This window comes from Myxocyprinus asiaticus, chromosome 24, assembly GCF_019703515.2.
Source record: "Myxocyprinus asiaticus isolate MX2 ecotype Aquarium Trade chromosome 24, UBuf_Myxa_2, whole genome shotgun sequence".
Taxonomy (NCBI): Eukaryota; Metazoa; Chordata; class Actinopteri; order Cypriniformes; family Catostomidae; genus Myxocyprinus; species Myxocyprinus asiaticus.
The window spans coordinates 34363897-34390432 of record NC_059367.1 but is presented as its reverse complement, the minus strand read 5'-3'; the positions used below and the strand labels follow the sequence as shown (position 1 = coordinate 34390432).

Genomic DNA, 26536 nt, shown 5'->3' with positions numbered 1-26536 from the left:
CCATAAGACATGGGATACATCATATGACTACACTCTTGAAATGGAATACATAGACTATCAATTAATTGCCAACTAAAGCCTTCATCAGCTAACTAACAAAGGACAATGCATCTATGTAAACTTCTGCAGTTAATCCAGGATGGACGTCAAAGACATTAGTCATTAATCTTACAGTTCATACAAAATCTTTGTTTAAACACTGACCCTTAACAGTTACTTAGTTTAATAATTTTAAACAATGACTTGCACTATACATAAGTTATATTGGCATTATATTCATGATGTTAGCCAGAGGGGAACTGGCCCTCACAGTGAGCCTGGTGTCTCCCAAGGTTATTTTTCTCCATTAACCAACATCTTATGGAGTTTTTTGTTCCTTGCCACAGTCACCTTCGGCTTGCTCACTGGGGGTCTAAATATAATTATTATTATTTACTTATTTTTAAACACAATTCACAATCATATTTTATCAAACTACACAATGATGACTCTATGCCTTTATAGATATTACAGTTTCATTTTCTGTTAATGCATGATTTTCTGTAAAGCTGCTTTGATACGATGTGTGTTGTGAAAGGCGCTATACAAATAAAAATGACTTGACTACTGATTTAAAGTTTTTGAATATAAGTATAGATACAATATATTTTAATTATACAGCAAAATATTCAGGTAGTAAGAAAGTAGTTTGAGAGTGTCGGGAGACTGATTTGCATTATTCACAATGTGTCATCAAAGTGGGTGGATTGGAGCTTGTTTGGCATTTTTTGTTGACCACGATTCACAGATTGGTGGATCTTTCTCTGCTGGATCATGGATAGTGTTGTTCCTCACCAGGAATTCCGCTATTAAACACGGACTAATTATATTGAAATAATGCGGACTGATGGCTTCAGCAGAAGCATATACCATCGATTAACAACATCAGAGGTCACTCTCTGTCTTTAAAGGTTTAAACGTTATCGTTACATATCAATACGCCTATGGGTAAAATGAATGAGATTTTTACTTTCGGAACCCAACTGTTGCACTCTATTGGTAGTGGAAAGCATAATCAAATTGGTATTGACAGACATTCCAACTCTTCAAAAATGAGTTTTAAGCAGAGTTTTGCGGGCACAGATACCTTGTAGGCCTGCTTATATAGACCAGTCCTTTGGCAACGTCATCGCTTATGTCACACACAGAAGTGGTGGCAAAAACCGTACGCAAACAGTAAAATTTTATCGGATTCCGTTGTTAAAAAATTATTTCAAGGATTCTCGTAGACAGCTGTTGCTTCAAGCCATCAACAGAGCTGACTGGACAGAGATCATTTCATACATTTATAAAAAACATTTATAGTGAACATTATTACAGGCAGGTTATTATCTCATATCATTCTAATAATTGTTTAGCTAAAAATATTTGTTTATGATGGTTTTGTGTCGTACTTTCATCTAATCGTCTAATCTGTCCAATCTAACACAATAGTTTGCCAGCTTTCTGCCACCATTTACTGCGAATTCGCTGAAATTTTTGTAAACAACGGAATTGGTCTATACCTCTTGCTTGAAGGAATCTGGCATGCACACAAGCGTTCAATGCTATATACAGTAAAGATAGTAAGAACACTTGTATGCATATCAGATTCCATCTAGCAAGAAATCAATAACGTAATTTATGTAGACACCTAATAATGGTGAAAAACACGTACAGTGTTTGAAAACATTTGCTTGTCTGTTTCTGAAGGGGTGCCCTACAGCAGCAGACTGACCCCTAATGGTAAACCCACACTATTACAATGCAAAAAGGTCCATGATACAGATATTTCTAGTTTGTAGTAAAGAATCATAACATAACGCTTTTAATTCTGTTTAAAGTTGCATTTATTTATTACTCTTCATACGATACATCACTGTACCACTGCATATATTCTTAAATATGTTTTCATTATAAAATAGGGATTCTACAATCAAGGTTCAGATATAATAAAAGGCTCTGAGGGATCATACCAGACGAAAACAACTCATCTCTAAATGAAGTGCAGGACTTTGATTCAGGGAAGTGAATCAAATTGGAGATTTGGGTTTGTATTTTTTAGTAACTCAAACAGCCGTTTGGGGCTGAATTTCATCTTTATGGGCCAGACAAATGAAGTATTGTGGAATGGAGAAGGAAGATACTAACATTAAGGACTGTAAGATCTTTCCAAACCAGCTTGATAACTCAAACCCGGTCACAAATATTCCTTTTGGTCCAAAGAAATACTGTGCAATAGTAGGGTGAATCGTTTTTGACATTTTGTAATGGTGTAAAAAACCATTCACGAAAGCACAGCAAATACCAAAGGCCACAAAATCGTCTGATTTGTTTCAACCAATAAGATTGTTAAAAACATCCTCCAGCAAAGGTTTGCGTTTCAGCGTGTAAGACTATAGTTTTCACAAACATGGGCTATAGAAATATATACTGTAGAAGTCAATATTTTGCAGTGCTGCATTAGTGTACATACATATACATACAGTACATTCCCAAGCTAGGTAGATTACTGCAAGTGACACCACACACCATTTTGTGCTACGACATGGAATCATGGCTGTCCTCAATAAAACGTCTACCCAGAAGAGATTTGTCTGAAGCCTGAGGTATGCATAATATGCCCAGGTAACTTATCATACTGTTACAATCATTTATTTGTTATATACACACATACACACACACACGTTAAAAGTCATCTCATATACAGTACATACCACCCTCTCCTTTGGGAAATAACAGCTAAACAAATAATAAACAACTTATTGTGCAAACATATACAAGAAAAGGTGCCGAACCAGGCTCATTATGATGGTCATGGTTGTGGATGATTGTTAGACTGTAGCTTTGATTGTTCATAATATATTTTGAGCCAGTAAGCTAAATAGCAACACACACTTCTGAAGAGTTGCACTGGCAAGTGTACATGACAGTTTAAAATATCCTAAAAGGAGTGCACGGAATATGACTTGTAGGAAATACAGGTCTCTTGGGCAGTACTCTCACTTGACATCATTTGTTATATTGCATCTTCTTAAAATTATGCTTCTTCAACATTCATTCAAAGTCTTTCTTAGTGTTAACTATGCTTCAGTTTGACAAACAAACTGGCAAGTATTAAACACATAAATGCTTGCAGTTGACAACAGCGCTGAACTGCACTGAATTCACTCGAGAGTACAGTTATAGAAGGATTATGACCTGAACCAGCACTAATACAAACCAGTCAAACAGAACTAGTAAATAAGCCAGGAAAGGGTGATTTGCCTTTTATATAAACATTCTTTTTCCACCATCATTTGCTCTTATTCAAGTTTATAAAATACTACTCTGCTTTATATAAAAATGTAACTGGCTAATGTGACAGGACTTCTAATATACATCCACTGAGTATTTATATTCATGTGTTGTTTCAGAAGAAGAAAAACAACTACAAAAAGAAAGACCGTAAAAGTTAAACTGAAACGTACTGGACGCACTGTATTCATATCATACAACAACACTTTGGACTAGGTAACTTAGACAAACATTTGCAACCATACCGAGTTACATTAACAAGCTTTTTTTAACAAGGAATTTAAAAGCAACGATTCCTGGATGCTACATCTCTAGCGGTACCTGACATGCTAACAAGACGATAGTGCAGAATAGGGTTGCAAAGGGAGAGACGGACTTTCCCCAACAAATTTTTTCCAAAATGTACAATATACATGACTGCTGCAACCCTCACATCTTTATTGGACCTGGACTCGGGAGAACAAGACACAAATGACAAAAATACACCAAATTCTCAACTATTTGCCGCACAAACCTGATGTGGCTCAACAGTAAATAAGGTATTCTCTTTTTAAATCAACAAGTATCATGGTGTAATTGCTTGACTACACTATAAACAGATCTGAAATGTCTGTTTGAATGTACAACGCTTAGATGCAAGATGTTGCCTAATGTGATCCACTTTAAGATACCAACGTTTCTCACATACAGTACAGTTTAAATGACCTGCAGCTTCCTGGCTAATATTTTATATAAAACCATGTCTTATAGACACAATTAACCCAAACAAACCTTGTTTACACACTTGCTAAAAGTGCTTCAGGGAGCTGTAATGATTTCATCACTGTCCAACAATTTATAATACGCCATCTATTTCCTCTGGACTAAATAGTGGACAGCTTGAGTATGCTGTCCTCTATGAGAAACATCATAACAGGCAACCAATAGCATTTTCAGGATTATTTCTGGTACAGTCATGTGATCATCCTCACTCTCGTCCAAAACATGCCCAGATGTTCATAGTTGCATCAAGGCTACTTAAAATTGGAATGTAACTGCTATCAATATCGAGGAAACATGCAGACAAGCATTAAAACACCTCAGAATATCACATTTTCTTTTTGATTACGGTCCTAATTTTAGCTCAAAGCTCAAACGTTTAAATAAAATTAGTTGACAATTCCAGGCTTGCAACTGAACAGCTTAATGGTTATTTATACTACAGGTCACTAATATGCACTTTCCCATTAAAACGATACCAAGATATGACAGTTTCAGACTATTGTTGAAGAGATCATGCCAACGGAAGCAAGTCGGATAGTCTCTAAAATGTATTGTCTCTAAAGGGACAAAAGAAAACTATTTTCATCCAACGTTTTGATATCTCATTAAATTTTTTCAACAGTGAAGGTTAAAGCGGCAACATCAATATAAACTTTGATAACTTTGTGAATGTTGACCTGGTTACAGTGAACAAGTTCAAATGATCAGGAGGATCACAAGGCTTTAGACTACACTGGTCTCAGTTAAATCAAATAAATCCCTGCACAGTCACCACATCACACTAAGGAAATAATTCTCACTCAATACCACAGTCGTGGGTAAGGTGCTGGATCATTTCTGGAAACCACTTTACACGTTCATCAAGACACGTCCATTCCTGATTGCCACTGAGTTGGTACATCTAGAATTACACTTACTAAAATTATCTTTGTAAAGGGATAGTTCACTTTTTCTGTCATCATTCACTCACCCTTAATTGTTCCAAACATGTATGACAGAATGACAACCTCACTCCCCATTCACTTTCACTGTATGGAAAAAAGATGCAATGAAAGTGAATGGTAACTGAGACTAACATACTGTCTGATGTGTCTTTTTGTATTCCACTGAAGAAAAAAAAAAAAATATTTGAATGTTTGTAACAACATTAGGATGAGTAAATGATGACTAGTAAACTGTACCATTAACTCTGATATTTGGCAACTAAAACTATTGGCTTTTTTTTTTTTTTCAGAGAAAGCTTTGAAAAGCCAATAGGTACCCTAACAGAAAAAAAAAAAAAAAAAAAAACAGCAAAGATTATTATGATTTTATCTGCTACTACAGTTACAACATAGACTTGTCACTGAGTGTGCTTAAGAATGAATAGATTGAAAATAAATGAAGAAAAAAGAGAGAAAGACAGAGTTAGAGCAAGAGAGATATTTGAGACTGTACAAATCAAATGCCCATTCAAACACATGTTCTTAAAAGGACAGTTCACCCAGAAATGAAAATTGTCATATTTCACTCACCCTCATGTTGTTTCAAACCTGTTTGACTTTCTTCACACAATAAAAAAGTACACAAAAGGAGATGTTAGGCAGAATGGTAGTCTCAGTCACCATTCACTTTCATCATGTGGAAGAAATATGCAATGAAAGTGAATGGTGACAATCTGCCTGACATCTCCTTTTGTGTTCCACAGAAAGTCAGTTGTATGGATTTGGAACAATATTAGAGTGAGTAAATGGCAGATTTCTTATTTTTGAGTGAACTATGCCTTTATTTGTCTCTCATCTCTCTTTCTCTGTCTCTCAGATGAGTCTGGCCTCTCCCTCCATCTCGGGGGGCAGCTCACAGACACCAGTGAATTTAATCTCCTTCCCCTCCTCCCCACCCTGACTTCCTGCTCGAGACCCACTGTCACCAGGTGAAGGGTTGCTATGTGACAGCATGTCAGGTGATGTTCGGTGTCCTGTCCCAGCACGTCTCTCTTTCAGGTAGCCCTCGAGACGTTTGAGAATCTGCTTGGGGTTCTTCTTGGCTAAGAGCTCCACTTCTGTACATCACAGAGCAGACAGAGACAGAGTCAAGCTGCTAACATGCTTACGTGTATGCATATTATTAAAGGTGTCTTATTATATACAGGTTTTTTCTGGCTTTTTTTAAATAAGAGTTTGATGTATTATGCAGACATACTCTAACAACCACAAAACGAAGCTCCAGTCCACCCAGACCATTTATTGAAACTAAGCAGCAAAAACGAGTTAAGTAAATGTCATATTATTAACTTTACAACCATGAATATACTAACTAGGGCTGTCAGTTATTGTAAGTATTTAATCAATTTTTTTTAGTTAACCCTTTAAGCTCTGAGGGTGTGTGTAAAGATTTCCTGTTTCAGTGGCATACCCAAAATTAAAGGCTTACAACTTGGCAAAAAAGTTATTATACCTGGTGTTTGGTATAATTTTAAAGAAAACCTTTCAAGTTATTTAATAACATAGATTATGATAAATTCTGAGACTCTCCACCAAAGAAACTGCTGAGAAATTTAAAAAAAAACTTCTGCCAAAAATTGACTTTTTTTCTAATTTCACACTATATATCTCTGGGTGTAAATAAAAAAAAAAAAAAAAAAAATGCTTTTGTTTTGTTCACAATCATGTCAACTGTGAGTAAAATTGTGTGCTGATTCAACAAAGCAATCAAAATGTATAGCATTACAAAAATGATTTATCCTAGAGTACAAAAACGTCTCCAAGTGTCTAAAAGCCTCTCCAAACAAATAAAACATAATAATTGCACATAAGAACTAATTACACATGCAAACACAACAATGACTATAGGTTAGAATAGCATGCAGACATGATTTTAGTAATGAGATTTCACAGAATGAGTTTCATTCTGTGCCATCTGAGTCATCATTGAGTCTGTGTCATGTACTTGGTGCCATCTCCTGGTGGCCATATGTAACAGTCACCAATCACATGTCTCTCTGCCCAAATATGGATGACTTTTAGCACCGATCTGAACCCAATCTGATTGGTTTAGCGTTCCATGATGCTACATCATTTCTGATGACATTTTCTGATCCAGGAAAGCCAATGTGTTTTCAGCCAGATTGCAAGATGCGAGATAGCCAGATGCTGTGTGCACTGTGCACATTGTTTTATTAATTTTTTTGACAATAATTTTTTTCTTGTGGGCTAATAATATAAATTATGTAATAAACCATATTTTGCATCAGTTCATATATTGCATAAGTACCATAAGTATGTCCATGCTGAAGGTCACTGATATACTAAATTATACCATGCAAAAAAAGCAATGCTGTTAATTTGGAACTGCAAAGAATGACTATGATTGATTAATATCGGTACCTTTAAGCACATGGCCGGAGTCAGAGATTGTTTTCTGCTGGCTCTTCCACAGCTGGTAGAGGTGCAGGAACGTCGCAACATAAAAATCATTTAACACTGCCACAACCTGTTGCCTTCGGTTACACTCCCTAGGTGACATCACAAAGCAATGAAAAGTTTTATTGCCCTGGAAACAACTGTTGCAGAGGTGAGGGAACAGAAAATATCCCAAACTGAGGGCAACTTTCCACTGGAGACAAACACAGCCAAATGATTTTACAGACATGAAATCATACAATTAATTTTGCACAAAAGAATTACCAATAAATGTTCAGAAGTGCATACAGAAGCACATTTTTGTCATGACAAAAGATTTTGACCTACTTGGACAACACCTCCTCCCTGAGAGCATGCAGGGCAATTCTGGTCATGTTGATGGACATCACACTGAATGGAAAATTCTGGAGGTGTTAAAAATTAGTTTTTTTAGCTATCAGTGAATAATTTTAGCCAGGTTATAATTATTAGGCAATGTTATAGGAGGGTCCAACATACAGTAGTTAAAAAAAGCCCATGTTTGTATGTGCTTGTTAGTGTATTACCTGGACTGGATGCTGAGAGAGTTTGTAGATGTCTCTAGCCAGTGGTAGTATCTCTGGGTCCATGACAATGTATAGAGTGTGCATCAGGCCCAGAAAACCTGTTCCCCTTAAATCTGTGGCAGGGTCTGAACCTGTATGTATAACACACACACACACACACACACACACACACGTTGGTACTCCTATCTTGAGTACTCTCCACAGATAATGATTTTTATACTCTACCAACTATAGTTGAAGTCAGAAGTTTACATACACTTAGGTTGAAGTCATTAAAACTCATTTTTTAACCACTCCACAGATTTAATATTAGCAAACTATAGTTTTGGCAAGTCGTTTAGGACATCTACTTTGTGCATGACATGAGTAATTTTTCCAACAATTGTTTACACACATATTGTTTCACTTTTAATTGACTATATCACAATTCCAGTGGGTCAGAAGTTTACATACATTAAGTTAACTGTGCCTTTAAGAAGCTTGGAAAATTCCAGAAAATGATGTCAAGCCTTTAGACAATTAGCCAATTAGCTTCTGATAGGAGGTGTACTGAATTGGAGGTGTACCTGTGGGTGTATTTTAAGCCTAACTTCAAACTCAGTCCCTCTTTGCTTGACATCATGGGAAAATCAAAAGAAATCAGCCAAAAAATTACAGACCTCCACAAGTCTGGTTCATCCTTGGGAACAATTTTCAAATGCCCGAAGGTACCATGTTCATCTGTACAAACAACAATACGCAAGTATGAACACAATGGGACCACGCAGCCATCATACCACTCGGGAAGGAGACGCATTCTGTCTCCTAGAGATGAACGTAGTTTGGTGCGAAAAGTGCAAATCAATCCCAGAACAACAGCAAAGGACCTTGTGAAGATGCTAGAGGAAACAAGTAGACGAGTATCTATAAACGCACAGTCAAACGAGTCCTATATCAACATAACCTAAAAGGCCGCTCAGCGAGGAAGAATCCACTGCTCCAAAACCGCCATAAAAAACCCAGACTACAGTGTGCAAGTGCACATGGGGACAAAGATCTTACATTTTGGAGAAATGTCCTTTGGTGTAATGAAACAAAAATTGAACTGTTTGGCCATAATGACCATTGTTATGTTTAGAGGAAAAAGGGTGAAGCATGCAAGCTGAAGAACACCATCCCAACGTGAAGCATGGGGGTGGCAGTATCATGTTGTGGGGGTGCTTTGCTGTAGGAGGGACTGTTGCACTTCACTAAATAGATGGCATCATGAGGAAGGAAATTTATGTGGATATATTGAAGCAACATCTCAAGACATCAGCCAGGAAGTTAAAGCTTGGTCGCAAATGGGTCTTCCAAACGGACAATGACCCCAAACATACCTCCAAAGTTGTGGCAAAATGGCTTAAGAACAACAAAGTCAAGGTATTGGAGTGGCAATCACAAAGCCCTGACCTCAATCCGATAGAAAAATTGTGGGCAGAACTGAAAAAGCATGTGCGAGCAAGGAGGCCTACAAACCTGACTCAGTTCCACCAGTTCTGTCTGGAGGAATGGGCCAAAATTCCAGTAACTTAATGTGAGAAGCTTGTGGAAGGTTACCCAAAACGTTTGACCCAAGTTAAACAATTTAAAGGCAATGATACCAAATACTAACAACGTGTATGTAAATTTCTGACCTACTAGTAATGTGATGAAAGAAATAAAAACTTAAATAAATCATTCTCTCTACTATTATTCTGACATTTCACATTCTTAAAATAAAGTAGTGATCCTAACTGACCTAAGACAGGGAATGTTTTCTAAGATTAAATGTCAGGAATTGTGAAAAACTGAGTTTAAATTCAATGTATTTGACTAAGGTGTATGTAAACTTCTGACTTCAACTGTATATATATTCTTTCCCCTACCCCTAAACCTAACCCTCACAGAAACGTTACATTTTGGCATTTTTACATTTTCAAAAAAACATTGTTTAGTATGTTTTTTTAAGCCGTTTGAATTACAGGGATACTAGGTTTGTCCTCATAAACCACATTTATTTCATAATACCCTCGTCATTACTAGTGTGTAACCTAAAAAAATGTCCTTGTTAACCACAAAAAAAAAAAAAAACCTCACACACACACACACACATTATATGTAACAGACAGAGTTGATTTCATGGCAAAATGGTTACATTTTGAATGCTCAACAAATCTATCAATGTGAGCCAAAGGGTGATTTTCAAACATTTTCATCTTAAATTTCTCAAAAAGTATCAACTTTGCAAAAAATAGATAGCTAACTGAAATTATATACAAAAAGTTAAAATAGAGTCTGAATAATAAGCAGTTTGGGCTCAATTAATTTAATCGTTATGGTCAAAACATACTCTACACGAGTACATGAATGCAGATGCATCTTGCTATGCAAACTCAATTTCACACTTTGTTGCATTCAGAAATGTGTCAGAGCGCAAGTCATAACCCAACGCAAGTACATGTTGTATTTTCAGTGTTGCCACTTGGGGCACTATAGCAAGATTAGCGTGAACTGTCCGCTTCTACGGTGAGTTTTCTCTTTCAAATGAACTACTGTCATGGCGGAGCAACAGTTCGAAGAGAATTTTGCTGAGCAAGAAGGTTAAAATCAATATATTTATAGCAACTTCCCTGAATAATAACACATCCAGTTTAATGGCACAGACCTTTGAAGGAAACTTTATCGCCCACTTTAGTACTCATGTTTGTTCCCGGCATAGTAATGCAAGAATGCACGTTAGTGGGGCCTGGATAGCTCAGCGAGTAAAGACGCTGACTACCACCCCTGGAGTCGTGAGTTCGAGTGACTCCAGCCAGGTCTCCTAAGCAACCAAATTGGCCCGGTTGCTAGGGAGGGTAGAGTCACATGGGGTAACATCCTCATGATCGCTATACTGTGGTTCGCTCTCGGTGGGGCACGTGGTGAGTTGTGTGCGGATGCCGCGGAGAATAGTGTGAAGCCTCCACAAGCGCTATGTCTCCGTGTTAATATGCTCAACAAGCCACGTGATAAGATGCGCGTGTCTGAGATCGTCAACCGGGAGGCAACTGAGATTCGTCCTCTGCCACCTGGATTGAGGCGAATCACTACACCACCACGAGGACTTAGAGCGCATCGGGAATTGGCCATTCCAAATTTGGGAGAAAAAAAATGAACGCACGTTAAGCATTTTCAACCGGACTGCGCGGTGGCAATGCGGTGGCCAAGCGATCGCTTCTGCGTTCACGTACTTGTGTAGAGCATTTTTCGGCCTTACAACTTAGAATGTTTGAGGAATTTAGTGCTTGCCTTGCAAGAACTGTAATTGAATGTCATACCTGAAATATACGTGAAGTACATGTAACATACTTACATGCAACATATTAATACAAACAAACACATCAGTACAGTGCACACAAACAAACATTTCACACATACACACAGGTACCTTGGAAGCCCACATTCTCCCAGTGTGGTCCATAGCGAGGGCAGTCTGCACGGGTGCAGGTCAGTTTCCTGTAGATGGTCTGGAGTACACGCATGTGCACTGACTGTCCATTATCCAGAGAACCTACACAATCACCAAAACAGTGACATCAATCATGTAAGAATTGTAAGTGGTTACTCTGGCAGCTGTCTAAACCACTTAACTGGTTCATCACCATAGAGAAACAAGTTCTCAGTTGAAAGCCTTATTAATTTGTTTTAACGACGAGAGTCTCATAATGCAGCTACCACATTTGTCAACTCATTTTGAGTAAACATTCACTCTACTAACACTGTGCAATGGCAAACACTAGGTCTCTCTCCTCTACTAGGTCTTTGTGTAGCCGGGGAGGACCAAACAGGAAGTGAGTGATGGCAGCAAATCCAGTCCTGCGAATGGTGGGCTGAATGTTCTTCTGATAGAGGGGAAGAGAAAGTATGAAAGTAAGAAAAGAGAAAGAGGGTTATTACTATTGTCACACATATAGCCAATGACAGAACTGAATATTTTCACTTTAAAAAAACTTACAAGCAGGTCTCCGAGATCAGTTGTCTGAAAATGCTGCAGAGCCTCGTTGAATGAGATCAGTGGTGAGGGAGTAAGATCCTCAGCAAGAACTATAAAAGACACATCATTTACTCACACATACATGCACCCCTGATTCATAAGCAAGGTTCTTTCCTGAAAATCTGCTCGTAAAATATACTCCTAAAAAATCAGACAGCCAAAAGTATGTGAACACCACCTTCTAATTAACGGATTTTGCTATGGCCCCTTAATTCCAGTGAAGACAAATCTTAATGCTATGGAATACAATAAAATTCTAGAGAATTGTGTGCTTCCAATTCAATTCTGTGTAATTCTATTTATGCCAATGGTTTTTAAATGAAATGCTCAACAAGCACAAATGGGTGTGGTGTTTGGGTGTTCATAAACTTTTGTAATGAAACCAAAATGTAACTGTTTGGCCATAATGACCAGTTCTGTCTGGTTCTCTCTACTATTATTCTGACATTTCACATTCTTAAAATAAAGTAGTGATCCTAACTGACCTAAGACAGGGAACGTTTTTATGATTAAATGTCAGGAATTGTGAAAAACTGACTTTAAATGTATTTGGCTAAAGTGTATGTAAACTTCTGACTTCAACTGTATATCTATTATTTACGCTGTAAATTATAGAAGTGCAGGTGTTGTGTACCGCCCCACTTCGAGCACTGATTGTTCTCAAATTCATATCAGGACATGGTCAGATGAGTGGCTTTGGTTCCTTTATGTTTTTATGAGTTATTCAGATAATAGACCTTTTTCACAGTCCAGGTTTTGGAACGCGGAAGTAAAAGTTTGCAGGGTAAACTTCGACAGCGGTGAATGGGAGATCCCAGCAAATATTATTGTCACTTACCCATTTGCTCCAAGACCAAAAGAAAAAATCCACTATTACATTTGAATGACTTTCCAGAAGAGGAAAAAAATAAAAAATAGAGAGCGGTGGATTAAGCAAGTCAGTTGGGAGAAGATGCCAAATTTACTGTCACTCTCTCAGAAGCTGTCATAGAAACCCCCTTGCAGCTGTGGTAATTCGTTTTTTAAACTAATCCCAGGGTAATATAACAATAAGCATAATGTTATAAATTTACACTCAATATTTAAAAAACGTATAACATAAAAGATTGTGAGATTTACACTGATAAATAAGGCAGAAACGTCTATGGTCTATTATGCAGATATGGTCTTTTGGGAATCATTCACCAATGGAGCTTGGCTGTCCTCTATTGGATATTTCTGGTACTGCATCTGAGTAAAAACTGCCAACAAAAGGTCTTTTTTTTTTATAAAAAAAATTTTATCTAAAAATTTTTATAAAATTTGGATCAGATCTGGGTTAGACATGTGGCTTTGATTTTCTAATATTTTTACATTTCAGTTTGTATTTTTAGCATATTTTATTTATATAAAAAAATAAAAAGTTTGTGCAGTACATTTTCATTACAATAAACTTAAACTTCTATAACTTTTTTATTTCACTTTAAAACTGTTTTCACACTGTTTAAGATATCAAATATCCCTTTACAATTTTACATCAGCAGTGTCTTGGCATTATTCTAAAGAATTTTGAAGCAATTCATGTAAACACAAGAGGGCTATTTCAAAGTCTGTTAAAATTGCCTTACTTCCTGCTGCTAGTAGGTGGCGCTATGACCGTGACCCATAATAGCCGCATAAATGTGATCAGCCCCCTTTATCAAACATACAGCCGAATTTTCATCAAAATCATACAATTCACACAGAAGATATAAGGAACTTCCTGTTTCACATTTTTGCCCTTAATATATTGCCTTGCCATGGCGACACCGTTCGATATATCAAAAATCTGTTAGCAATTTAGCATCTTCAATGTCTTGGTATAAGATTGCCTAAATTTGGTGGCAGTCACATGAATCCTCTAGGGGGAGTATTCAAAAGTTTGGGCCTGCAATTTTCAAAAAATGCACATTCAACCCAAAATGGCGGACTTCCTGTTGGGTTAAAAGTTGTCTGGCTTGATGAGAAATATATGCAGCAAGTTTGGTGACTGTAGTAGAAACTGACCCCACCACTTTTGTCAAAAGGTGGCGCTACAGAGCTCCCCAGCCACGCCCATGTGTTAACTTTTGCCCAGGCCTAATGGCTGACAACTCTGATGCGTGTGCAAAATATCATGAAAATTCAAGCATGCCAAGTACCTCAAAAACAAGCTTTCGGTGCTTGGGCCCTAATAATAATAATCCTTATAAGAACAATAGGGCCTCTGCACTTTCAGTGCTTGGGCCTTAATAATAATAATCCTTAGAAGAACAATAGGTCATCCGCAATTTCAGTGCTTGGGCCCTAATAATAATCCTTAGAAGAACAATAGAGCCTCCAAACTTTCAGTTCTTATGCCCTAATAATAATAATAATAATAATACTTAGAAGAATAGTGCCTCCACACTTTCAGTGCTAGGGCCCTAATAATCCTTAGAAGAACAATAGGGTCTCCACACTTTCAGTGCTTGGGCCCTAATTAGTTGTCTGTTAGTAATAAAAGTAATGAATTAATTCAGTAAACTAAAAAGATTTTGGTGGGCAATGTTTAAAACTAAAGGATACTGATTGAACTATAAGATTAATGATTAAGCGTCTTTGAAGTCCATCCCATATTGACTGCAGAAGTGCACTTAGATGAAGTGTCCTTTGTTATTTGGCTGATAAAGGCATTAGTTGGCAGTAATTTACTTGTATTCCATTTTAAAAGAAGTGATGAAGGCAGTGGTCAGAAAAATGTATGTAAATGAAACTCTATGTAGTGTACTTCATATAAATAGTCATATACTGTATAGTCAATACAACACATAAAATGTATATGTGGACAATGGTCTTTATGTAGTCATTATGCTGTAAAATGATGCCCATTGTTGACCACACATCTTATCAAGAGGTGCAGATGCTGCAGATTGTAGCTGACAGTAATCAAGTTTGGTAATGTAACTATTTTAGCAAGGGAGGTGATGCCATCTCTCCAGGGTATGGCATATGCTAAGTCATGGTGACATAATGAGCTCAGTATACAGGTTGACAGGATGTTGTTTCCATGGTGACAAGGTAATTGGTCTCACCTGGTTGGATGCTCTCCAGGGCATCCCACTCCTCTTGTGCTCGCTCCACCTCCGAGCTCACCTCTAGACACACATTACACACATACAAACATATAGTGTCAAAGTTATGATCTACTGACATCAGTGAGTTTGTAACAATGAGTGACTTAAGGGTTAGTTCACCCAAAAGTCAACATTTTGGCATCATTTACTCACCCTCATGTCCTTCCAAACCAGTATGAATTACTTTCTTCTGTTAAACACAAAAGGAGATGTTAGGCTGAATGGTAGGGACTGAAAGCCTCAGTAGCTCACTTTCATTGTAAGGAATTACAGAAACAGATACAATGAAAGTGAATGGTGACAGAGGCTAGCCTACAGCCTAACATCTCTTTTTGTGATCCATAGAGGAGAGAAAGTTATGGGTTTGGATCAACATGAAGGCGAGTAAATTATGACAGAATTTTTACTTTTGGGTGAACTATCTCTTTAAGTCTTTACCTTCTGTTTTAGTCTGATTGCCTCCAGCTGCCAGTGACTGTAAGAGGCCATTCTGTTTCAGGGCTGAGATCTACACAATCAAAATATCACACCATTACCTGCTCTGTTTAAGCAATTGACTGCACTCACATAACAACAGAAAACAAAATTTGCATCATGTGACTGTCTGTTTAAGACTCACCTGGACAGTTTTGAGATAAGGGTTGCCATTCTCTTTGATACCATTACCTGGAGTGAGTCCATTCAGTATCTAATAAAAATGAAAGAAAGCACAGAAAGCAAATCTTGCACTTAATCTGATGCATATAAATACTGGTAAGACATAGTTTTATGTACAGTATTTTAGCAGTTGGTTCTCACAGTTGTGCATTTGGAGTGTCCATTGGTTAGATCTTCTGTCTGTTTGCATTCTTGTGGAAAACCATTCAAGCCCTAAAAATGGAAGATATAAAAAATATTTTAAATAATCATAATCTGCATCTGTATTTTTGTATTTATTTAATTTCATTTCATTTTTCATTGCGAGTCAGAAAATGTTGAAATGAAGCAACATTCATAAGTGGCATATTCTGTCCTCAATTAAATAGAAAATGCGAACTGAATTTGCTTTTGCACTTTCTATCAGTGAACACATTACTTGTGCAATTGTCTTTGCACTTTCATGTACAAGAATGTAACATGTCTGCCAAATTTCAAATGGAAAAGCAAAGCCCACTTAACATTTCATTGTAAATGTCCTTATACTGCAGGCATGACAAGTCCATTCCATTAATTTACATCTCCTCTATTTGTTTTACTCTGGGCACAGACAGCACACAGGGAATTTCAGAACATGGCAACTACACTGACATAAAACTGTACAAATGTAATAAGACTTTTTTTATTTTTAAGTTTTCCCTTTTTGAGGCAGTATAGTACAGTGTAATATAGTGTAGTGTAGTATAGTGTAGTGTAGTGTAGTGTAGTGTAACATAGCATAATATAGAGTTGTATAGTAGGGCTGCACGATTTAAACAGTCATATAGTGATTATTTAGAAAAATATTGTGATTGCAAAGAGAACTATGATAAGATAAACAAAAAACTAGTAAATAAATGATTCCTTTTGACCAAAACTTGGTAATTTTTTGCCCATGTTCTACTTCCAATAAAAAGGCTTCTCTTTATACCTATCAACTGTGTACCTGCTTTTGTCCACTGTGTGATAGCGTCTCAGCCCACTTATCATTGTTATTTTTGAAACCCAGTTAACTTGAATATTATATTATTGTAATTTTATATTATATTATTATTATTAACATTATACAATCGTAATATATTTCTATTTTGGAATCAAAATTTAAGTTTGTTGCTTTTAGCCCATATCTATTTGCTTTAAGATCATGTATATTCTGGTGTTCTTCTAAAAGTTTACAAAATTCATTTTCAGAAGATATAAACATTTAAAATCTGCAGTCTCACTTTTCCAGATAAAAAGACTCATGAACATCTATGACGTCCCATACATCAGTGCCCGCTTCTTGATGATGTACTTCTTCCACCAAAATAATGATGTATGTAATGTGGTAACTAGCGAAATATCTGTGAAGACAGAACCTAACAAATGTGAGTTGAATGCTTTACCATCAGCCCACACTGTTTGAATATATAAAATTATTTGAGATAAAAGTGTTGCACTAATGCGCTAAAACTAGCAACAACACATCATGTGCATCTGAAATGACATTACCATCAGCTGAAAAATGGTGAATGTTTCTGTGCTGTAAAACATTTTTTTAGTGTTCCATTTGGGATTATACTACACTTTATAAATTCAAATACTACATGGCTGAGTGCATATTGTACGTGCACAGTGCATCATTTGGGACATGGCTGTTGAGTTAGACAAGGATACTGGCGTGCTTACTGGTATAGCATATTTTCATATCTTTGACCACATCAAAGCATATGTAGTTCCGGGCCCCCCAAAGGGTTGGGAACCACTGATATAGAGGTTAAGAAACCTTGTCCAATCAAATGCATTCTATAACTAGAATACTCCCTTGCTCTACAACTGTTCAGCGTGTCTGGCTATATTATAACTGGTGCTGATCCTGTCTTCGCATGACACTTTGAAGGGAGCACAATCCATGCTGTAGTGTCGTTCTAAACAGAATTTCCAATAAGAATAACTTAAAAAGTGAATTCTGACTGACCTTTATCACCTTTCAGCCATCTAAAGCTCTCACAGTGGAGGGTAAATCAAAGGGAATAGGGCATAGAGATGATCACTTCTGAATGGGACGTGGCAACACAGGTACTGGAGTTTATTTATATTTTTTGTGCAGCCAGAGATTTCTTGGTATGTACAGCTCAAGTAAATGTTCTTTATTCTTGAATTCTGTGATTCAAAACATGGATATATTATCTCTTAATTGCTTGTTTCTCATTCATCTGCACTGGACTTGCACAAAGGCTCCAGCTTCGTCGTAAGCAAAGACCACGATGTGCTGTATGCATTTGTGGGCTGGTTATGGATTAATGTTGTCAGTTAGATCACTGTTCGCTTCTCAAGTCTTTGGAAAAGCTGGCCAGTATTGAGATCGCTTCTAAAGTTTTTTCGGTAGGCAGCTCTGACATAAGCAGAATGGTGGAAAGGGGTATGTGTGTGTGTGTGGCTGTAAACTAAAGCCTGTAGGCTATTCTTTAAAAATGAGACGAGTCTTTCGAAATGTCCCGCCCCCACTTCATGTTTCAGTATGGAATAAGTCAAAACACCAAATCGAACTGCACCCGTCAAGGCACTTCACAGGGACTTTAACATGCACGTGGCATTGTCTAACTTTTATTTTGGCAACATCTGCATGAAGAGTTTGTGTGTAGCCGATTTCACGTTCACAACAGCTGTATAATGTGCTCCTCATTATAACATCTCCTCTTCTGTCCACAAATACCCAGTGCCATGGGGTGTAATATTTATATATTAACTTGTAGCGGCCAAACATACAAAGTGAATCTGGAGCGCTTTAAATACAATGCACTCAGCACTCATAAGCAAAGGGAACTGATCTCGGAGCCCATCTGTCACACTGAACGTGAGTTGGAGTTGGGGAGAGCAGAACTGTTCTGAAAACACTGTAGTAATTCACTAACACAATACAGACAGGACAGAGCAGAACACATAAACTCTGAAGTGAGCAGCGCGAGCAAACTATTAATGTTTTTACTATTTAATCGCAGCCCTTTGTGGTTAAATAATCGGACAAGGTCATATCGCAACTTTAACTGTGGAGCCCTGTATGTAATATGTTCCAAAACCTAGTTTATATGGCATCGTAGGCGCGCTCCCGACAGAAGGCTGTTCCAAAAGGTAGGTATCTTAATGCTGCCTCCTAAGATACAGTTGAAGTCAGAAGTTTACCTACACCTTAGCCAAATACATTTCAACTCAGTTTTTCACAATTCCTGACATTTAATCTTAGAAAACATTCCGTCTTAGGTCAGTTATGGTCACTACTTTATTTTAAGAATGTGAAATGTCAGAATAATAGTAGAGAGAATGATTTATTTCAGCTTTTATTCCTTTCATTACATTCCCAGTGGGTCAGAAGTTTACATATACTTTGTTAGTATTTGGTATCATTGCCTTTAAATTGTTTAACTTGGGTCAAACATTTTGAGTAGCCTTCCACAAGCTTCTCACAATAAGTTGCTGGAATTTTGGCCCAATCCTCCAGACAGAACTGGTGTAACTGAGTCAGGTTTGTAGGCTTCTTTGCTCGCACATGCTTTTTCAGATCTGTCCACAATTTTTCTAACAGATTGAGGTCAGGGCTTTGTGATGGCCACTCCAATACCTTGACTTTGTTGTCCTTAAGCCATTTTGCCACAACTTTGGAGGTATGTTTGGGGTCATTGTCCATTTGGAAGACCCATTTGCAACCGAGCTTTAACTTCCTGGCTGATGTCTTGAGATGTTGCTTCAATATTTCCACATCATTTTCCTTCCTCATGATGCCATCTATTTTGTGAAGTGCACCAGTTCCTCCTGCAGCAAAGCACCCCCTCAACATGATGCTGCTACCCCCATGCTTCACGTTGGGATGGTGTTCTTCGACTTGCAAGCCTCACCCTTTTCCCTCCAAACATAACGATGGTCATTATGGCCAAACAGTAAAATTTTTGTTTCATCACACTAGAGGACATTTCTCCAAAAGTAAGATCTTTGCCCCATGTGCACATGCAAACTGTAGTCTGGCTTTTTTATGGTGGTTTTGGAGCAGTGGCTTCTTCCTTGCTGAGCAGCTTTTCAAGTTATGTCGATATAGGACTCGTTTTACTGTGGATATAGATACTCATCCACCTGTTTCCTCCAGCAACTTCACAAGGTCCTTTGCTGTTGTTCTGGGATTGATTTGCACTTTTCGCACCAAACTACGTTCATCTCTAGGAGACAGAATGCGTCTCCTTCCTGAGCAGTATGATGGCTGCGTGGTCCCATGGTGTTTATACTTGCGTACTATTGTTTGTACAGATGAACCTGGTACCTTCAGGTGTTTGGAAATTGCTACCAAGGATGAACCAGATTTGTGGAGGTCCACAATTTTTTTCTGAGGTCTTGGCTGATTTCTTTTGATATTCCCATGATGTCAAGCAAAGAGGGACTGAGTTTGAAGGTAGGCCTTAAAATACATCCACAGGTACACCTCCAATTGACTCCAATTAACCAATCAGAAGCTAACTGGCTAATTGTCTAAAGGCTTGACATAATTTTCTGGAATTTTCAAAGCTGTTTAAAGGCACAGTTAACTTAGTGTATGTAAACTTCTGACCCACTGGAATTGTGATATAGTCAATTAAAAGTGAAACAATCTGTCTGTAAACAATTGTTGGAAAAATTACTCGTGTAATGCACAAAGTAGATGTCCTAAACGACTTGCCAAAACTATAGTTTGCTAATATTAAATCTGTGGAGTGGTTAAAAAATGAGTTTTAATGACTTCAACCTAAGTGTATGTAAACTTCTGACTTCAAATGTATCTAATTTTAGCCAAATTCTGAGGTATCATTGTATGTTTCTGTAACACATTCAATGGAAAGGAGGAGGCGAGAACCGGCTTGATAATATAAATAATAGTTTAATCAGAAACTTAAGCAAAAGACACACACACACAGGTGTCGGGCAGCTGTAACTCTCTCTCTGTCGCACTGCCTTCTCCAGTCGCCTTTATCCCTCTCGGGCTTCATCAGCCTAATTAGGGGCCGGATGTGTGGAATCACGACCCGGCCCCGCCCTCCGCCCTCCGCCCTGCCACAATTTCCTTCCCTGGTTATGCGATCCCAGAAAGCACCGTGATGAGCTCGGTGGAAAAATTAATTCAAGATGGCGGACAAAGCAAGAGAAATTTGTATTATATATATATATATACACATATTTCTAATACAATCAATAGTGAAATGTATTGATAAAAATTACACTCACTGACTACTTAATTAAGAAACACTGGTACACCTACTTATTCATGTGATTATCTAATCAGCCAACTGTGTGGCAGCAGTGCAATGCATAAAATAATGTAGATACGGGTCAGGAGCTTCAGTTAATATTAACATCAACCATCAGAATGGGGAAAAAATGTGATCTCAGTGATTTTGACTGTGGCATGATTGTTGGTACCAGACGGGCTGGTTTGAGTATTTCTGTAACTGCTGATCACCTGAAATCTTCACACACAACAGTCTCTTGTGTTTACTTAGAATGGTGCCAAAAAACAAAAAACATCCAGTGAACGGCTGTTCTCCAGATGGAAATGCCTTGTTGATGAGAGAGGTCAACAGAGAATGGCCAGATTGGTTCGAGCTGATAGAAAGGCTACGGTAACTCAGATAACCGCTCTGTACAATTGTAGTGAGCAGAATAGCATCTCAGAAAGCACAACACGTCAAACTTTGAGGCGGATGGGGTACAACAGCGGAAGACCATGTCGGGCAATGAGTGTAGTTTATTATTATAGAAAACAGACTATTTTACACAAAATGTGTGTGTGCTATTACACCGTTCCTTTCGCATCACCTTGAAATCAGTTGCGAACCGAGTCTTGCATGTGCTGCACGTGACGAGCACTATTTGAATGACGCGTGGAGCTGCCGCCTTTGTAGAGCGTTCCAAATGGCTCTATTATGAGGCTGCTTTTCAGTTAGCATGATGCTATAGATGACAGCTGTATATGTAAGGAGGAGACAACGAGGCAGATCACTAAGTTTTGGAACAGACTCATAGTATAGTGTAGAATAGTGAAGTGTGGTGAAGAGTAGTGAAGTAGAGTATAGTATAGTGCCCTACAAAGCCACAATGCAGTAACAATGGTGACACTGAAAGTGAGAAAAATGGTTTCAAATTTTTTTATTGTCCAGTCAAATGTGGATTCTATTAGAACCGATTTCTGTAATATCTAAATTATTACTAAAGGAATAGTTACTGTGTTTTGCCTTTGCAGGGGAGTTGAGTACAGCAGAGTAAAGTAGTACAGGTCTGGCTGGTAGTCCTCTAGGTACTGACGTCATACATACCTCTGAATGTCCTGTGACTGCAATGACCCCTTCCATGACATGAGTCCACTGTTTCGCAGTCCCCCTACTGTCCACTCATCCTGTGGACTAGGCCAATTGTAAACACTGCCCACTGGACACACATGGTTCTGCAGCTTTTTCCTGACAACCACAAGCACTTTCAGAAACACCTGCACTCTTTCCAACAGGTGTGGATTGATACTAACACAACAGCAGAGCTTTCAGTGGTTGATCATTGTTAAATTGTGATTCTATGAATAGTTGGTAGAAACAGAGTTGGGCCAAGAAGCACAAGCATAATTTTGTAAAATAGTAACAGGCCTGGGGTTGGTTTGTAGTGGGAGATCTTAATGCACTGAGTTGTGTATCTTGATGGCCTTGTTGTAGATGGATTTCACAAGACCGAGTGCTAATTGTAAAGAGCCTGGACAACTGGCTTTGCCACGTCAATGGGTGAGTGTTAGACTTTCTTTAGCTGTGCAAGGTTCACCGATATGAGATTGGAGCATGGAGAGGTGTTTTTCCAAGGTGCATTGTAAGAAGAATAGAAATCAGGATTGGACTGGCAACAGCTATGATATGAAGCTGTATTTGACCTTGTTTCTGGGTTGAAGACAAAATCCCTGATGAATAAGTTGCAGAAGGAAATTCTGGTTGGTTGGCTGGTTGGTTGGTTGGTAGGTTGGTGGATAAAGTATTAATGCAACTAATGGGAGTTTTTTGATGACTTGCTGGGTCAGCAGGTTTCTCCTCACAGACCTTGCTGTGGCCTTCGGTTGAGAGGTACAGCAACACCCAAAAAAGTCTGTGTTGAGGACACAATCAGTAAGTGAAACAAAATACATTAAGAATAACTCCAAAAATGTGATCAATATTTAAAAAGACATATGCATTGCAAACATCAAGATCTGCTCAAATATACAGGCATGCACTCTCCAGCTTTTACATTCCTATTTGACCACAGGGATAGCAGTGCAATGTAAAAGAGAGCTGCACAGAAAAGCAGCATCCGAAAGGGATGACGTCATATGATCAAGACTGCATCTTTCTGAGACCGAAATAGATGCAGAGCAATAATACCAAGAGCAATTAGCACGTTTCACGTTTCGAAGGCTACATTTTGGTTTGGAGTCTATTGGTGTAGACAGTGTTTATACAGCGGATAACTGGACAAATTTCATTGATAAGCAGAGAAAGGGGTGAAGGTGACGTCATCTCTTTCCTGACTCACAAAACCTGAACTAACCAAACACTACAATAAAGAACAACGGCAGAAAACTCAAAAGGCATTAATCGATTAGTAATGTTATATTCAACAAAAGCTGCATCGGATATTATGTAGGAGCTACAAATGATGCACACCACGAATGTATGACAGCATCCAGTGAACTGTCAAAGCATCAGAAGATCTCTATAAATCATACAATAACCGTTACATGCAGACATAACCTTATATGACACGTTATTTCACGCCAACAATTAGCTATTAATACTGCTATAAATATTCAATATTCAAAGTGAATGGATTTCTAGAATGGCTAATAATGATAAAGATCAACTTACATAATATGAGTTATTTTCGCCACAAATAGCGGTACGTTCAGCCCTCCTCCTTATCCCTGCGTCTCACTGCAAGTTAAGCGAACACGAAACGTACACATTTATGTCAGCATTCAAACCCGCAGTTACTGTAGTTATTTCTGTTTGAGAGCAGCTATTTGTTGTTACGGGTCACATTTCAGTCCGTGACTGAAGCCGCTGTCTCGCGAGCAGCTCGCGCTAAACTGCCTCAAATCTTTTGGTACTCTCGTTTCTAGCTCAGCTAACTTGGCAATAATTAGTCCTTCTATCAGAAAATATCGACTGAAACGTGCAAACAATATGACATTGTCACTTCTAGCTGCTAGTTGCGCATTTATATGGTTGCTATAATCATAGGTATGAAATATTAGTTTTAATTTGTACCTCAGTTTCTCTCCCTCCAATCTCGGCGTCCCTTCCCCCTTTCCACAGTCACTGAAACAGAGCCTTATGGGAATTGTGGTTCTTCAGCTGTAAATAGACTTACGATACTTTAGGAGAGCAGCAGTGTGGCTCTCTTAAAGTTCATATTTGGGTACTTGATATGAGATTTGTATTAATGAAACATGCTAGTGATAATCTGAAACTACTTAACTTCGTGTATAATTATCACACGTGCATTTTTAGGACATCATTTTAAAGGAATATTCCGGGTTCAATACAAGTTAAGCTCAATCGACAGCATTTGTGGCGTAATATTTATTACCATAAAAGAATAATTTTGACTTGCCCTTCCTTTGGATTATTTCGCCATACAAGCTAGAACCGCCACAAGATGTGAACAATATGTGTGTAAACATGATTTTAGTGTGATAAAATCGCTTACTAACATTTTCTGTGTAAAGTTATAGTTAATTTTACAACTTCGTTTCCATGATGATGTCAACAAACCCTAAAGGACTGTAAAAATTATGATTTAAACAACTTTACAGCTCAAATAATACACAAGTTTTAACAGAAGAATTAATGTAAGTGCTTTTATAACATTTTAAGCTTCACATTTCTGCACTCAAACCTTCCAAATTTTGGCCCTCATTCACTTCCATTGTAAGTGCCTCACTGTAACCCAGAATTTTGCTGTTTTTAAAGAAAAGGAGGGACGAGTCAAAATTAGTTTTTGTGGTAATCAACATTATGCCACAAATGATGTCGACTGAGATTAACTTGTTTTGAACCCGGAATATTCCTTTAAGAGAATCCATTGAACATAATTGTCCTTTCTCAATTTCATTTTACACACCACATGAACTACAAAAGCTAAAAGATAATAAAATAATAAAAATATTATAATAATAATATTTATCATAATAATAGTTTTATAATAATTGTATTTTTTATAATTTTATGAATATAATTATATAATAATAATAATTATTATTATTATCATTATCATTATTATTATAGAATAATTTAAGATAATTTAAGAAAAAAAGTCTCAGTCACAGACCACTCACATTTCTTTAAGCATACACCTTTCATGATTGTGTGTATATACAGTATGTACTAAATACAGACTGTTTAATTCAGATTATATATTCATATAAAGTTTATCCTAAAATCTTGATGTTGCATTTAAAAATGCATGTCTATGCTATTTGTCAACTACCCATTTACCAGTGTTGCAGCCATGTTGAGGAATTACTTTTAAAGAGAAACACACTTGAAAGTACTATGCACAATATCGTCAATACTGTGCATTTTGCCACTTTTCTGTTTCCATTGCTCAACCTTTTCATGTTTTAAGTTCTGAGAGCTGTTTGCATAAACATATTTTAACGATTAGAGAGCTGTACACCCTTTCAAATGAATGGCAAAGTGAAAAGAGAATGACATTCAGGAGCAAAGGAAAAGCTGAGCTTGTTTTTACAATGATTGTCTAAGAAATAGATTTAAGTGGGGACCTGGGTAGCCCAGCAAGTAAAGACGCTTGAAAGAGTTGTGCGTGGATGCTGCGAAGAATAGCGTTAAGCCTCCACACATGCTAGGTCTCCGCGGTAACGCGCTCAACAAGCCATGTGATAAGATGCGCGGATTGATGGTCTCAGACGTGGAGGCAACTGAGATTCATCCTCCGTCACTCGGATTGAAGCGAGTCACTATGCCACCACGAGGACTTAGAGCGCATTGGGGAATTGGGCATGCCAAATTGGGGAGAAAAAAAAAAAAAGAAATAGGTTTAAGTGGAAGTCTATGGCCTTCTAAACATATCCAGTCTGGATAGCTTACTCTGTTGGATCTAATTTACATGCTTCACTTTTGCCATCCTGTTGCAATGCCTGCTGTTAAAAATTTTTTACATTCAACATGTGTCTTTTCAGAGATCTCCCCTAACTATTAATGAAGAGGGGTCGTTTACAAATCCACTGCTTTGAAACTCATTCAATATAATCAGATATGGCCCACTGCGTTGGAAAATATGAAAGACATTAGAGAGGGGAGGATCGGCCCGCCTTTGGCCAGAACACCACTGTTACCTCATTTCCTGGTTTCTGCATTGTTGGCTCGAACAGGCCTTCAAGGAGCCGAGAAAGTCCTTAAACACATGCAAATGGCCAAACACCTGCTTGCTTTGGCAAACTTCTGGCTAATCCTCTCCAGACGACAAGACATTTTATGAACTTCAATACCTCACTGTAATAAAAATCACATTCCCTTCCTGGGGCAGTTTGCTTGAACATTTGTGAGACTTTAATGGGCATAACTGATTTAAAATGTTGTTTATGTAACTGGCTGAGTGGCTGCCAAAGTATGTTTATGAAGCTATTTCCTGTATTTCCTTATTCATCCTGCAAATCAAGGC

The 26536-nt window shown here is 37.8% G+C and overlaps 1 protein-coding gene across 3 annotated transcripts; it reads right to left on the bottom strand.

Moving 5' to 3' along the window:
• Nucleotides 1–1844: 1844 nt before the first annotated feature.
• elmod3 (ELMO/CED-12 domain containing 3) lies at nucleotides 1845–24163 on the bottom strand. Of its 3 annotated transcripts, XM_051652837.1 has the most exons (14): nucleotides 24121–24162; nucleotides 23719–23784; nucleotides 22156–22960; nucleotides 15968–16039; nucleotides 15789–15857; nucleotides 15608–15677; nucleotides 15128–15190; nucleotides 12018–12106; nucleotides 11781–11904; nucleotides 11451–11573; nucleotides 8024–8154; nucleotides 7806–7882; nucleotides 7443–7570; nucleotides 1845–6118 (listed from the first exon to the last, which is right to left on the bottom strand). In XM_051652837.1, the coding sequence occupies exons 3-14, from the start codon at nucleotides 22189–22191 to the stop codon at nucleotides 5874–5876; spliced, it is 1227 nt and encodes a 408-aa protein (XP_051508797.1). In that variant the 5' UTR covers nucleotides 22192–22960; nucleotides 23719–23784; nucleotides 24121–24162; the 3' UTR covers nucleotides 1845–5873. The 3 variants fall into 3 exon arrangements, with proteins under 3 accessions (XP_051508797.1, XP_051508798.1, XP_051508796.1); XM_051652838.1 differs by lacking the exon at nucleotides 23719–23784 and having other exon boundaries at nucleotides 24121–24163; XM_051652836.1 differs by lacking the exon at nucleotides 24121–24162 and having other exon boundaries at nucleotides 23719–24078.
• Between the last annotated feature and the right edge of the window lie 2373 nt (nucleotides 24164–26536).

Bases quoted from the DNA above. Each gene is read 5' to 3' on its own strand.
- elmod3 (XM_051652838.1), bottom strand. From the start codon at position 22,191: ATGGAAGGGGTCATTGCAGTCACAGGACATTCAGAG. The intron at 11,905-12,017 runs GTAAGTTTTTTT...CCCCTCTATCAG, and splicing joins CTGATCTCGGAGACCTGCTT to AAGAACATTCAGCCCACCAT. The intron at 8,155-11,450 runs GTACCTGTGTGT...TTATACATACAG, and splicing joins GGAGAATGTGGGCTTCCAAG to GTTCAGACCCTGCCACAGAT.